The sequence below is a fragment of the Erpetoichthys calabaricus genome, unplaced genomic scaffold (assembly GCF_900747795.2).
Source record: "Erpetoichthys calabaricus unplaced genomic scaffold, fErpCal1.3, whole genome shotgun sequence".
Taxonomy (NCBI): domain Eukaryota; kingdom Metazoa; phylum Chordata; class Cladistia; order Polypteriformes; family Polypteridae; genus Erpetoichthys; species Erpetoichthys calabaricus.
In genome coordinates this window covers 1-15,445 of record NW_026261662.1, presented here as the reverse complement: position 1 = coordinate 15,445, position 15,445 = coordinate 1, and the positions used below count along the sequence as shown (strand labels likewise).

Sequence of the window (15,445 nt, the reverse complement as noted above, 5' to 3'; positions counted from 1 at the left end):
TTGCCCCATGACAAACCTTACCTCAGCTTTACAGGCCTCTGTTAACAGCAAGCAACCCAGAATGAAACAGATGGTGGATCACCTCACCATGCCCATTCTCAACAGATACAATTGCATGACTGGGTAAGTGTAGAAGACCCCGAAGACATAACAATTGTTGCCCTTTTGGTCAGCACCACTCCATGTTATGCGCTGTTTAGGCCCTTCAACTTTTTTACTGGAAGATTGTTTTTTCACCCGTGCCACCAACATCAAAACCAGCTGTTTCAATTTTCCGGCCACTACCGGAGGACAGGAATATGATTACTCAAAATCCAAATCTACCCGAGCTTCAGAACCCAAGCCTTCATGTACCATCCTCCTCCTCTGTCTTTGATCCTCCTATGCCTGGAAGGCTTACTCCAACTCCTGCTGACCTGCTGACACACTCAGATCGAATTTTTGCTGTAGGAGCTTGCTTGGCCTCCTATGGCCCAAAAACGACTTGCCTATTTGTAAGACTATGTGACTACCTTTAGTATATAGATTTTTTTTTTCTCTTTTGGGGGGGTGGAATATGATATGGGCGGCACAGTGGTGCAGTGGGTAGAGCTGCTGCCTCGCAGTTGGGAGATCTGGGGACCTGGGTTCTCTTCCCGGGTCCTCCCTGCGTGGAGTTTGCATGTTCTCCCCGTGTCTGCGTGGGTTTCCTCCGGGCGCTCCGGTTTCCTCCCACAGTCCAAAGACATGCAGGTTAGGTGGATTGGCGATTCTAAATTGGCCCTAGTGTGTGCTTGTGTGTGTGGTGTTGTGTTTGTGTGTGCCCTGCAGTGGGTTGGCACCCTGCCCGGGATTGGTTCCTGCCTTGTGCCCTGTGTTGGCTGGGATTGGCTCCAGCAGACCCCCGTGACCCTGTGTTAGGATATAGCGGGTTGGACAATGACTGGCTGACTTCTAGCATTAAGTCAAGCTATTTTTTGTGTTACTCATTTTACTTTTGCATTTCAACGTTAGATTAGAATTTACATTACTATGCATTATTATGTTTACACCATAGTTTTTTCCTTAATGTACAATTCTAAACCTGGCCTGTCCTAAACTCCCTGCACCCCATAACCTAATTTAAACAATCATTGACTGACCTGCTTATTCACCTCCCCAACACATTGCCATCCCTTCAGTTCAGATGTAACCTGTCGAAACAGAATACTTCCCATCTGTTCCAAAAGGAGTCCCAATGCCACTTAAACCTATACCCTTCTACCCTACACCAAAATATGAGCCACGTGTTAAGCCTTCTGATCTCCTCAATCTTAAATGAACTGGCATGACATTCAGAGAACACTACCTTCTCAGTTCTGCTCCTCAGCCTGGCACCTGTTTAAATTTGGATTGCAGAACTGATAGACTACCCTTATGTGTTTAATTTGTTCCAACATGGACCACAATAACTGGACCTCCCCAAACATTCTGACCAAGAGCCTATCAACCCTTCCAAGGAGGTCTCCCACTTATGCACCCAGAAGGCAACACACCATGTGATACTCTCTCTGGAGCAAAGCTGTGCTTCAATCCCCCTTACAACTTAGTACCTAAGTATCACTACCTGTCTTTTTCTGCAAACTGGTTTTGGGGTGGATTATTGAGACTTCTTAAGGCCTGCTTACAACTTCAGAATCTTCAGAATCACCTGAAAATGGTGTGACACTTCCAATTCTGGGGTTGATGCACCCGGACAATGTGCACCTTTTAGCTTACGCCTTGAAACCATAACCCACCTATCTCTACCTGTCTGGCCTGGAATCTCCTCTGGTGCCACTTTAGGGGAGCACACTATCTCTCTAAAGGACACCTGGGCTAAGTCTGTCAATTCTCTAACACAATGTAGGCCAGCCAACTCCTCCTCCAGTTCAGTGTCCCAGAGCTTGAAGTGCTGGATCAGCTGGCATCTCCTGCAGATGTAGCACTCATTGAAGACTCTGAAAAGTCCAGCATCCAAGAAGACTTGCATTGCACTGACCTCATTATTAAAATTTGACTTTGGATTACTAAAACTGCTCACCTTTGTTTTTTAATTAAAAGGAAGATGTTTAACTTAAATGATAAAACTAATAAAAAAAAATTAAGCTAAACAAAAATTGATTAAATAACTGCAGCAGTTATTTAACAATTCCTAAGCTTCTGTAATATTCTCTGCCTTGACTGCCTGCTCTTTCTCCTTCTATAAGGTTAACTTTACTTTTCTTTGTCTGCTCTCTTAATTTTGATCTCCTCTAATTCCTTACTTAAAAGCTCTCCACTCATAGTTTCTATTCCTTCACATTACTGAACCCTTACGCTGTTGCCCTCTTAACTGCTCTACATTCTTGATCACTAAGAACTGTTCCATCTAGAAGAACTTACTGAGTATCCGCTGCTAGTTAACTTCTTGTCTTCTCCTACAGCCACTTTTACTTAATCTGTGTCTTAATTCTGGTTGCCTGCTTACATGCAACTGAGCTCTTCTCTTTACCATTTTGAAGTCAGCTGCTACCTTTTTCTTCACTATTAAGGAATCATTGTTTCTGTTACTTATAACTATTTGTCACTACAATGCTGGTTATTTACTTACAGAGATGCTGGAGTCAGCTACTGCTATTTACTGCACTGCCTCGTTGAATATATTAGTTTGAATATATTAAAGATAGAGCTGAGAATTTCTGTTACATGTTAGTTTATAGGAGATAAAAGAATCTTCCATTAACTACGCAACTATCTGCAACTAAAAACTTCTTTTTAAGCAAATGTTTATGTCAAATTTAACATTAACGTTTTAAGATTGACTATTACAGTAAGCACAGACTATATGGCACACTTTTTTAGAACATTGTAATTTTTTATGTTTATGTTGGTTAAATGACTTCTTGGTTCATGGTTACTGTTTGTAACCTTTAAAAATAAATTTCTGGAATATATAAGTTGTGCTACTCATTTATTATTAGTTAATATCATAACATTCACAAGAATTGTTTTGCATTATAAGCCAATACTTCAACCAATATTGGTATTGAGTGTATTTTTCATTTTCCTGCCTTATTATTGTCTATGCAGCTTTCTACGGCTCCTATTTTGACTACATATCAGCTTGGAACAAGAAGGTCAGTGATGAAAATGTACTCGTCGTAATATACGAAGAGCTGAAAAAAGTAAGCACTTTTCCATTTTATTTGTTGTTTTATTCTCCAAAGAAAAAAGAATACATTTTGTTATTAATGAATGGGAAACATTTAGACAACTTATAACCTTAAAAGGATGGCACAAAGGTTAATGCTGCTACTTCTTAGATCCAGAATCCTTGGTTTAAATCCTGCATATTTTCTTTTTGTCCGTGTTAGCTTTCCTCCCATATCTGAATTACATGCAATCGTAAATTAGGCTCAAGAGGATGGATGGGTCCTCAGAAGGACTGGCAGACCATATAGAGTTGGTTCCTGCCTCATGTTCAATGCTACTAGGGCAGGGTCTGGTTTCTTCTCAATCCTGAAAAGGATTGCACAGTTTTGAGTTTGTTTATTATAAACTGAACAATCATATCATTGCCAATCAATTTGTTTTGGGCAAATCAATTATAAATTCAATAATCTGCTTTTTTCATTTATTTCCAGAACATGTCTGAAGAAATTAAGAAAATTGCCAAGTTCTTGAATTTCACACTTACTGACGAGCAGATCCAGTCAATATGCAGTATGAGTACGTTTAAATCAATGAAGGAAAACTCTATGAATACTCATGGTGAAATGGGCAATATTTTATTCAGGAAAGGTAGCAAATATTTTTTAATTTCCTGTTCTTTTTTAAAAATATTTGTTTGGTGTGGCATATGTTAATACTGCTTCAGTTAAGGTCCGGGAAACCAAACTGGACCATTCCATGTCTCTGTGGGTTTTCTCCAGGAATTCCGGTTTCCTCCACATCTCAGACTTGTACTGTGTTTAAATTACAGCCTGTATGTTAACCCAGTGTGAAGTGTGAAGTGTGTGATGGTCCTTGCTGTGTCCAATACTATGCAAAAATTAAACTGAAAAAAGCAGGCTCACATAATGGATGAATGAAAAAAAAAACCTGCTTACTGCCTTTGCCTGTATTCAAGCTGTGTAATCAGCAGAGTGACGAAAAATGCAATTTATATGTAATATGTTACAAAAGCTATCATATTTACAACATGCCTTATAAAGTAAGCTCATGGAACTCTGAATGTTCTGTATTCATTAAAAAAGATCTAATACAAATGTTAAACTTCCCACAACCCAAAAGCAGTTAAATGAACCTTTAAAAACAGGAGATTTGTTGAAGACAGAAAAATGTGAATCAATATACAGAGTAGTATAACACTATTGTTTTCAATGGAAAGGTTTTGAAATGGTTAGTGTGTAGATAAATAAAGAGGGAAGGCCGAAGTGTTTGTCAGCTATCTCTTTATTATGTTACATTATGTGACAATCATTTATGTCTTTTGTTTTTGTTTTCTTTTACCATTGTATTTTCTTATGAGGGCAGCATGGTGGCGCAGTGGTAGCGCTGCTGCCTTGCAGTTAGGAGACCCGGGTTCGCTTCCCGGGTCCTCCCTGCATGGAGTTTGCATGTTCTCCCCGTGTCTGTGTGTGTTTCCTCCAGGCGTTCCGGTTTCCTCCCACAGTCCAAAGACATGCAGGTTAGGTGGATTGGAGATTCTAAATTGTCCCTAGTATGTGCTTGGTGTGTGGGTGTGTTTGTGTGTGTCCTGCGGCGGGATTGGTTCGTGCCCTGTGTTGGCTGGGATTGGCTCCAGCAGACCCCCCGTGACCCTGTGTTCAGATTCAGGAGATTGGAAAATGGATGGATGGAAGGATTTTTTTATGATCAGATTTTATTACTAAGCAATAACAAGAACATGTCACAGAAACATTTTTTCATATACTGTAGGTTTCAGACAAGAATTATAAATTGGCAAGAGGGGAACCATTTTACACATATATAAACCCACAAATAGAGATATTGATTGATAGAATTGCAGGTCTGAATGTAAATACTGACAAACAATTCCAAAACATATATAAAACATATCTGGGCTTTTAATGTGGCAGAGCTGGCAATGAGGATTACTGAGCAGGCGTACTGCATAGCGTTAGCGAGAGGTGACATTGGAGTGGTGCACACGTGTCATATTTTGATGGTTAGGATTTTTAGAATTCAGGATAATATTCTTGAATACTGAATATCTTGAAACATGGGGGTAAAGAGAAGATCTTGCCAAAGACTGAAATGAAGACCTGCATTGCAACATTTAAATATTAAATGAGAAGTTGCGTTTATGTCTTTCAGTTAATACTAATACCCCACACCGAGACCAGCTTCATGTCTTTGTCATTATTCTTGGTGTTCAAAGATGCCAAGAGGGTGTTTACCAATAACACTATATATACAACCCCTATACAGTAGATAGATAGATAGATAGATAGATAGATAGATAGATAGATAGATAGATAGATAGATAGATAGATAGATAGATAGATAGATAGATAGATAGATAGATAGAGATAGATAGATAGATGTTTTCAATCTAAAATTACTGAATAAAAAATTACAAAACTGAAATTTTGTTTTCACTAATATTTCTATTTCAAAGCACTGAAAGCCAAATTTTATGTGACATTGTTTATGTTGGAAAAAATCTTAAGCAAAAAAAAAGAAAATATACTATTTGCATGATTATTTAATCCTAATGCTTTCATATTTTTGAAAAATCACTTTTAACAGTAATAAAATACATCTCTTCGTGTCTGTGTGGGTATACTCCCTGTGGTTTGGCTTCCTCCCACTGCAGGTTAGATGAACTGGTGACACTATATTGGCCTTAGTGTGTGTGTGCGTGTGTGTGTGTGTGTGTGTGTGTGCGTGTGTGTTCGCCCTGCAATGGACTAGCACACTATCCAGAGTTTGTTCCTGCTTTGTGCCCAGTGCTAACAGGGATAGGCTCCACCAATCCATGCAACCCTAGTCTGGATTCATCGGGTGAGACAATGACAAACTGTGTAATCCTGTTCTTACAGTTGTTGCTGAGTAACAAAATAAATGTATTGACCCTCTTTCTGTAATTGTTTATTCCTTTATTTACTTGGAAGAAAAATGAATTAACTTAGCAAAGACAGGTTCACATCCTGGGTCCTCCCTACATGGAGAGCGCTTTGAGTAGTGAGGAAAGTGCTATATAAGTATAAAGAATTATTATTATTATTTATGCAAATTAACTCACAAACAATGGGTACATGATGACAAATACCATACAAGCATTAATGTCAGTATGCCAATTTGTATTGGCAAATATAAATTATCTGTTCTGTCAACAATACACTTATTCTACTGGTTGAAGAGGGCTACAAAAGATTGACTTAGACTATGTTGACAATCTTTCAAATAGAGCAGCTCTGTCCAATAAATGCATTCAGTCAGAGCAGAATTTTGATCTACAGGCATACCACCCATACCAATCAGAATCTTTGGCACTGCCAGAGATTTTAATATCTGAGTGTTCTGGTGACATCTGCTGGATTTTTTTCTGATTCCAAAGTTGAGCCTGGATGGCTTATTGAGAATACGACTGCATTCACATTTAGTTAGAAGGGAAGTTCAGCTTGATATCTGCTATCCATCTTTGCACTACAGCAACAGTCTTCCTGCTTGCTTAGTGTTCATTTATAAGTTCTTAGCCATGCATTTCGTTTAAGTATTAATTCTGTATAGTATGATTTTTTAACCAAGATGAATATTAACATTAAGAAAGAAAATGATGCGCATTTACTGTATGGGATAGCTATTCATTAATTAGGTCAATATAATGTAGGTTTGCATTTTTACTATTTGTTATGACTTGCAATTTCAATTGCTTTTTGTTCATTTTGCTTTTTGAACAAATTGAAATTTAAAGTGTATGACTGTTCACTTTATTATAGTTGAGGTTTAAAGATTTTAAATGCAATTTAGTCTCTATATAGCCTACGGTCTGTTGGTGTCCTGATGTTTTCATTTTTATGCAGAATACCTTGCAATTTTATGAAATTCAATAACTATGCATGTAAATCATTCTGCCAGAAAAAAAAAACCCATACAACCGTGCCACAGTGAAACTTCCAGTAATGTTTGTCAAGCTGAATATGCCTGAGTTTGCTGTTTCACAGCAGACGCTTTTTTCTGGCAACCCTCCCAAACAACTTGTGTTTATGTAGGCGATGTTTGATCGCAGTTCTGGAGACTTTCTGACCCCAAGACCCAATTAACATCTCCAGCTGTGACCCTAGGAGATTCTTTGGTCACTTGAACTGTCCTCCTTACTGTGCATGGGGTCAATCTTCCATCCTCTTCCAGACCAATTCTTAACATCTATAGTTGCTTTAAACTTACCGATTACTGTCCGGATAATGGAAATGAGCATTTTTTTCAACCATTTAGCTAATTTCTTATTGTTATTTCCCGATTTTGTGCAATTCAACAACCTTTTGTCACATATCATTACTGTGTTTTCAGGTCTTTCTCAATGTGATGGATGACTAAAGAAATTTGTCCTGTGTGTCAGCTCTTATTTATATTCCAGTAAAAAGGAAGTCGTGATTGACCATTTAAGTTTTCCTACTCACTCAGATCAATTTATTTAAAATAAATAAAAAATTGTGGCACACATATGTTTGAGAAAAATGTTTGTTTCATGATGAAACATTCTTTTTCCTTTTATTTATTGGTAACACTTAAGTTTAGGTACTGCAAAAATGCATCTATTACTCATCTGTTACTCAGTTACTCTTTTGTAACAAGACCTTAACAAAGGCTTCTTTTGTTCTTCATCACACTTACAAAATACCAGTAAATAAGTTATTCATCTCTGTGCAGTGTGACATATTGGCATCATGGTAAAATTACTTGTTAATGTAAAGGATTTATAGGTCTTATATTAAATTTGTAATATCATAAGAAATGTGTCTCAGTTAAGCCACCTAAGAGAGTGAAGTTTTGTTAGTAGGTCACATTACAGAAATGAATAAACACTTTACCGATGTTTTGTAAGTGTTAAGAAGACCGAAAGAAGTGCATGCTAAGGTCTTGTTACATAATAGTAAATGAGGAATAGATGCACTTTTGCATAATTAACTACCTAATTAAGTGCCTAAGTGTTGCCTAATTATTTTACTTCAATTAAAGGTTACAGTTGTGTTAATATTTTAAATGAAAGATTAACAGGATAAACAATAAAGAATTTTTACAGTCTATTTTTATTTGTTTTAACAAGGATGACAGTATTAGTTGAGGGTGTCAGTTCATAGCCCTTCCTCCAAACTTAGTAATGTACAAAGAAAAACTATAAATGTCTTAGCATCTAGTAACACAAAAATATAACTGTGACTGACTGAGGAGGATTGTGTAGCAGCAGCTAGCACTGAGCTGATGTAATCTGGACTGTGTGTTCTTTCAATACCCACGAGAGGTTCCTCAATTCATTGATCGACATGGCGTCATGAGGATTAGCTAGTCTTTACTGCCCTGATTTGAGTTAGTGACTGTGTTTGTGTAGACACGATAACAGACTATCATTGACACTGACAGAATAGGCTCTGCCACAGTAAAAATGATAGTGCTTGAGTCACAGTGTTAACTGTTTTTAACACTAACTGTGCAAAATTAAAACCAAAAGAGTAAAATGCCCCTCAGTGCTGATGTTCAAATCTGGAGTTAAACTGTGGAGTCAAGATAATATTAAACTCTGCTCATTTATATATGATGGGCATTGAGTGGCTATCCACCGTTACTTTCTGTATGATTTTTGAGGCATTAACTATTATTGGAAATATTAAAGTGAGTAATCTGTGTCTGTCATGATTGATTGCTTGATTTGAATGTAACAACTTTAACAAGAGAGATTCTTTTTTTTTTTTTAGTCATAACAAATCATAAGCTTTTCGTGCTATCACAAACCTCGAGAGTACTTTATGTAAAGTTAACACACAGCTATCAATGCATATCATTCCATAATGTATGTGAATTACATGTAAATACCCAGCTGCCTAATGCATAACAATACAGAATAGATTTGTACTGTGTACACTCCAGGGAGTTAAAGTAGTGTCAAAGTCATTTTTATTTAACATTTAGGGAGTCGGATAGTGTCAGTGTTATATAGATGTTTTGTTTTGTAAAATGTTTTTTACATTGTTTGATGTAGTGTAGTGTTAGAGTCAAACACAAAGTGGAACAAAAGCGACACTTGAAAATGTAACACTTTACAAAGTGAATTTTTAACACTCTGCAGGACAGGACCAAAGTTCATTTAACACTTAAAGAGTTAAAATAACACTGACAAATTTACTTTGTTTTTGAACTGATTTAACCAATTACTACATGTAGGAAAGAAATGTGACTTGGGAAAACATTAAATTCTTTTCTTGCAGGTGTATCTGATACAAATATGAAGACAGGTTCTTGCCAGAAAATAGACTTGAAATGTGCATTGCATTAATGGTGGTTGAAGTAGCTTCCCACTCATTATATAAAGCACTTTGTGTAGAGAGAAAAGTGCTATATAAATGCAAAGAATTATTGTTATTAATTATTCTCATTGTAAAAACAATAACAAAACAGGTAAAGCAGTTGAAAAAGATAATGCCCATATAAACGTGGCTTTTACATGTAAGTGATTCCATAGCAAGGTCTACACAGGATCAGGCATGCAAAACTCCAAATGAAATATTACCCTGCATGACTCAGCAGCTTAGCGGCTTCTCTGTTACTTCTAAAAGATACAAATGTCAAGCAACTGATAGGACAAGATAAGAGATACAAGAGACAGAGTTAAGCTGAAAGTTCATAGTCAATAAGAAAAAGAGAATGAGTATGTTACCATTAAAGTGAAATGAATTAAATGGCTTTTGGTCTTCTTAGAGACACACCGGTACAGCTTTAAGTAAACATTATCTTTAATATTCAGTACATTGAATATGAAATGATGTAGGTAAATTAAAAAAAGTAGAAATGGAGCAGATAAAGTAAGGATTTCAAAAACCCTGTTACAGGTTTGGCCAAGAGTAAAGGAGTGTTATCTGCAGCACTTGATTACATCTTGCCTGAAGAAGGGGCCTGAGTTGCCTCGAAAGCTTGCATATTGTAATCTTTTTAGTTAGACAATAAAAGGTGTCATTTTACTTGGCTTTTCTCTGCAGCACTTGAGAAAACAAGCCACATAAAAACTTCAGCCTTCAAATGCCACATTTTCAAATGCCACATTTTCAGCCACATAGTCAGATTCAACAGGGCAACAATTGCTGCATTTTGCCAAAGGCAAATCTTTGAATGTGTCTGTACACACCATATATGGCTGAGTTTTGGACATTTATAGGACATTCTATTGCAGGAGTGTCCAACTTCGACCCTGGAGGGCTACTATGGCTGTAGATTTTCATTATAATCCTTTTCTTAATTGGTGACCTGTTTTAGCTTCTGATTAACTTCTTTTGCCTTAATGTTTTATAGACTTGCTACAGTATTTAAGACTCTGACTCTTTGTTTCTTTTTCCCTTGATTAGCAGCCAAACAATAATTATACACAAAATGAGCTAACACATGACCTGCTAACCTGTGTCCATCATACAATATCTGAAAACCAGTAATGGCGCACTGCATGATAACATTAATAAATTTTTCACTTAAGCTGGCACTTAAGTCTTCAATCTGCCTCAAGAATGATTTAAGATATGAAGAGGTAGGGGAAGTGATGGCGAATGTGGTAGGGATGAGAACAGGGCCCGTACACATGCGCCACACGGCCACCCTGCTGGCCGCTCCCGAGGGTTGCTTCTACCGTAAAAAAAAAATATAAATAAAAAGAGGAATCACCTTGGAGATCAATCATCACCCCGAAAGCAGATAGTAGACATCACGAAGTAAATCTGTACCAAATTTCAGGTCAATAGGTCAAACGGTTTGCGAACTACAGGTGACTTAAAATCCTGGACAGACAAATGGACAGTCATGGTAGTGTATTATATATAAAGATAAAGAAAGGTGAAGGTCACAGTAAATGTTAATTTGTTCATGTCCAAAAACATTTTGATAGTGGTTTTAGAAAACAAGAAAATCAATTTTTTTCAAAATGTCTGGTGTGGCAGAATGAAAGTACAAGTAACAAGAAATGGAATTATATAATGGATTAAATAACAACATCAATAATTAGATTCTAATTAAAGAAATAGTTGGAATGGAATTAAGTTGGAGTTTGAGGCCCCAACTTAGCTGGTTATCCATTCACTCACTTCACATCTCATTTTTGTTTGACTGCCATTTTAAGAATAAAAAGCAATTCAGTAGCTTAAAATATAAGGCAATTAAAATGAAGGGAAATTAAGGCAATTAACAGCAGAAACTGGTCCCTGATTAAGAAAGTGGCAGGAAAAGGAGCCATTGCTGCTGTCCTTGATTGGAGTTGGACAGTTCTGTCCTATACAATCAGATCTAGGCTCACTGCCAGTTAATAAGGGTGCTAGGATGACCACTCTGCCTGTCAGGAAGTCAGTAAAAACTCTGTTTAGTAATATAATTCCTTTATACAATACAAAAATACTTGTTAGCAGCCCTTAGGCACTCAATAAGGTTTATAAAATAATTGTAACCCCATACCACTGTGTTCTAAGTACTTCAAGGTATGTTAACATTGTTGCTTTAACAATGAAACATAAACTATCATGAAACTTTGACCATCCACCTTCAAAATTGCTTTTTGGTTTAGAATAAAAATTAAGAACAAAATGAAGAGAGTATAAGACAGTTGCATAGTCAGTACCCATTTTGGGCAATGTCCCAAAAATACCTGCAACTGCAGGGTGATACTGAGATGTAGTAGCTGGTGCAGATGCCTCCTGGCTTCAATGTTCTAAACTCATTTCAAGTCAGTGTAGAGTTTGGACTTTTCAATGTGTCCATGCAGGTTTTCTCTGCATAGGTTAATCCCTCTCACATACCAATAATGTGCAGATTAGGTTAATCAGCAACTGTAAATGGATCATATGAGTGACATTTACTAGGCCAGGATTTCAGCTCCAGGACACTAAAACTATGAGGAAGCTGTTTCACCACACCACTCCTTACACATACAGAAGTACAATCATTAGATAAGTATATTCGTCAGCAAAGGTGCACACAAGCCTACAGAAGATGGCTATGTTTTACCCAACTGACTTTAAGCTTGTGGTCATAGGTCAGGTTTAACTGTCTTTGAAATAAGAGCTCTTTATCATTTTTAAGATTACATATTACTAACAACAGATAAATAATATAAAAATATTTATCTCATAAATTACAATATTGGAGTGTTTATTCTTTAATAATACAGTATCATAAGTAGGGAACTGCCATAGCAGAAATAGATGGTAGCCACTCTTTAGTTAATCTAGTAAAATAATGGATCCTACCAAACATTAGAAAGATGGCAGCATATTCATTCTATAAGCTAAGAATGTGTTTTTCCAATTTAGCTCAGGTACAGCCATTGCTAAAGGGATACATCGTTTCCATTTCTTATCATTTGTCCAAATAATGGCAGTCAGACACATAATAATAATATCTTTTATGTACAGAGCGGCCTTTCTATGCTCAAAAGGGAAGGGTTTCAGTTTCAGCAGAAGTGGCTGTGAACTAAAAACATTTTTTTTAAAAAGCACTGTTGATTGCATGCATTATCAAGTCTCTGTGGTATAAGTACAAAAGCATTGTTAAAGGAATAGAATGAAACTCAAATATTAAGCAAGATTTTAATCATGCTGCCACATAGCAGAATCTGTAACAAATGTTTCGCAAGTTGAAAGAGTGAAGACATTTCTTTCATAACTCCTTTGCTCCTCAGTGTCTGATATCCCTCTAGTTTTAGTGTTATCCAACAAATTTCACAAGTTTACTGACTACACTGGGTGGTAGTGAAGAATTACCAGACAGTTGGGAAACTATAGCAGATGTAGTAAGGGTGACAGCAAGAAGGGTGCTTGGCATGACATCTGGAAGAGAGGAAGGAGGAAAAGGAAACCTGGTGGTGGAATGAGGAAATACAGGAGAGTATACAGAGGAAGAGTATGGCAAAGAAGAAGTGGGATAGTCAGAGAGATGCAGAAAGTAGACAAGAGTACAAGGAGGTAAGGAACAAGGTGAAGAGAGAGGTGGTGAAGGCTAAAGAGAAGACATATGATGAGTTGTATGAGAGGTTAGACACTAAGGAGGGAGAAAAGGACCTGTACCAATTGGCTAGACGAGGGACTGAGCTGGGAAAGATGTGCAGCAGGTTAGGGTAATAAAGAATAAAGTTGGAAACGTACTCACAGCGAGGAAAGTGTGTTGAGCAGATGGAAAGAGAACTTTGAGAGGCTGATGTATGAAGAGAATGAGAGAAAGCGAAGGTTGGATGATGTCAAGATAGTGAATCAGGAAGTGCAACGGATTAGCAAGGAGGAGTAAGGACAGCTATGAAGAGAATGAAAAATGGAAACCTGTGGAAGCATGGAGGTGTTTAGGGGAGCTGGCATTGGAGTTTTTAACCAGATTGTTTAATGGAATCTTGGAAAGTGAGAGGATGCCTGTGGAGTGGAGAAGAAGTGTACGGGTACCGATATTTAAGGATAAGGGATATGTGCAGGACTATTGTAACTATAGGGGTATAAATTGATGAGCCACAGCATGAAGTTATGGGAAAGAGTAGTGGAAGCTAGGTTAAGAAGTGAGGTGATGATTAGTGTGAGCAGCAGTATGGTTTCATGCCAAGAAAGAGCACCACAGATGCGATGTTTGCTCTGAGGGTGTTGAGGAGAAGTATAGAGAAGGTCAGAAGGAGTTGCATTGCATCTTTGTGGTTACCTGGAGAAAGCATATGACAGGGTGCCCCAAGAGGAGCTGTGGATTTGTATGAAGTCGGGAGTGGCAGAGAAGTATGTAAGAGCTGTACAGGATATGTACAAGGAAGTGTGACCATGGTGAGGTCTGCGGTAGGAGTGACGGATGCATTCAAGATGGAGGTGGGATTACATCAGGGGTTGGCTTTGAACCCTTTCTTCTTTGCAATGGTGATGGACAGGTTGACAGATGAGATTAGACAGGAGTCCCCATGGACTATGATGTTTGCTGATGACATTGTGATCTGTAGCGATAGTAAGGAGCAGTATGAGGAGATATTGGAGAGGTGGAGATATGCTCTAGAGAGGAGAGGAATGAAGGTCAGTAGAAACAAGATAATACATGTGTGTAAATGAGGGAGGTCAGTGGAATGGTGAGGATGCAAGGAGCAGAGTTGGCAAAGGAGGATGAGTTTAAATACTTGGGATCAACAGTACAGAGTAATGGGGATTGTGGAAAAGAGGTGAAAAAGAGAGTGCAGGCAGGGTGAAATGGGTGGAGAAGAGTGTCAGGAGAGTAATCTGTGACAGACAGATATCGACAAGAGTGAAAGGGAAGGTCTACGGGACGGTAGTGAGTCCAGCTATGTTATATGGGTTGGAGACGGTGGCACTGACCAGAAAGCAGGAGACAGAGCTGGAGGTAACAGAGTTAAAGATGCTAAGATTTGTACTGGGTGTAACGAGGATGGATAGGATTAGAAATGAGTACATTAGAGGGTCAGCTCAAGTTGAACGGTTGGGAGACAAAGTCAGAGAGGCGAGATTGCGTTGGTTTAGACATGTGCAGAAGAGAGATGCTGAGTATATTGGGGAGAAGGATGCTAAGGATAGAGCTGCCAGGCAAGAGAAAAAGAGAAATTTGTCTAATATAAATATTAATGTAATGTACTGAAATCAACTCTAATTTAACAAAAAATTATTGCCAATAATAAAATCCATAAAATGGTTTGTCATTTTGCTGTGATGTTTCACTGAATACATTTTTAAATCTGCAAATGTTTTTTACTCTGTAAACCTAAAAAGATAACTAATGAGATGAATCAGTGTTATAAAATTGTAAAAGTTAATCAAAGTGTTGTAAAATTAAGATTAATTATAAAATTGTATCTTCTCCACAACTCAGGTGACATTGGTGACTGGAAAAATTGTTTGACTGAAGAACAAAGCAAGGCTGTAGATGACAAATTTGAGAAGCACCTTGCAGGAACAAAGATCGGAGACCTTCTGAAATATGATGAATATTGTAAATGAATGTACAAAGGGAAATCCTCTGTATTGATCATATTATATTTTGGAAAAATGGTTCTTACTCTGTTTTTAAACTACATGGTACAATGATTTTTAAATAATACCATTAAAAATAGTTGCAGTGATTGTTATTATTTATGACCTTTACATGTTGTTTACTGCATAATTATATTAAGAAAAAGTGTTACTCTGGCACGCAGATGCCTATAAACATTGTAATCTATAAGTCTTCAGGAAGTAGAATTCACATATTAAATTTTTGAAACTACTTTTTCCTTTATATGGAG

The 15,445-nt window shown here is 37.4% G+C and overlaps 1 protein-coding gene across 1 annotated transcript; it reads left to right on the top strand.

Annotated features, from left to right (window-relative positions):
- The first annotated feature begins 299 nt into the window (after nucleotides 1-299).
- Nucleotides 300-15,176, top strand: LOC127526492 (sulfotransferase 6B1-like). The gene is made up of 4 exons (XM_051922036.1): nucleotides 300-504; nucleotides 3,070-3,164; nucleotides 3,624-3,780; nucleotides 15,034-15,176. Exons 1-4 carry the CDS (start codon nucleotides 300-302, stop codon nucleotides 15,159-15,161), a joined length of 585 nt encoding a protein of 194 aa, XP_051777996.1. The 3' UTR covers nucleotides 15,162-15,176.
- The last annotated feature ends 269 nt before the right edge of the window (nucleotides 15,177-15,445 follow it).

Bases quoted from the DNA above. Each gene is read 5' to 3' on its own strand.
- LOC127526492 (XM_051922036.1), top strand. From the start codon at position 300: ATGATTACTCAAAATCCAAATCTACCCGAGCTTCAGAACCCAAGCCTT. The intron at 505-3,069 runs GTGACTACCTTT...TTGTCTATGCAG, and splicing joins TTGCCTATTTGTAAGACTAT to CTTTCTACGGCTCCTATTTT. The intron at 3,781-15,033 runs GTAGCAAATATT...TCCACAACTCAG, and splicing joins CAATATTTTATTCAGGAAAG to GTGACATTGGTGACTGGAAA.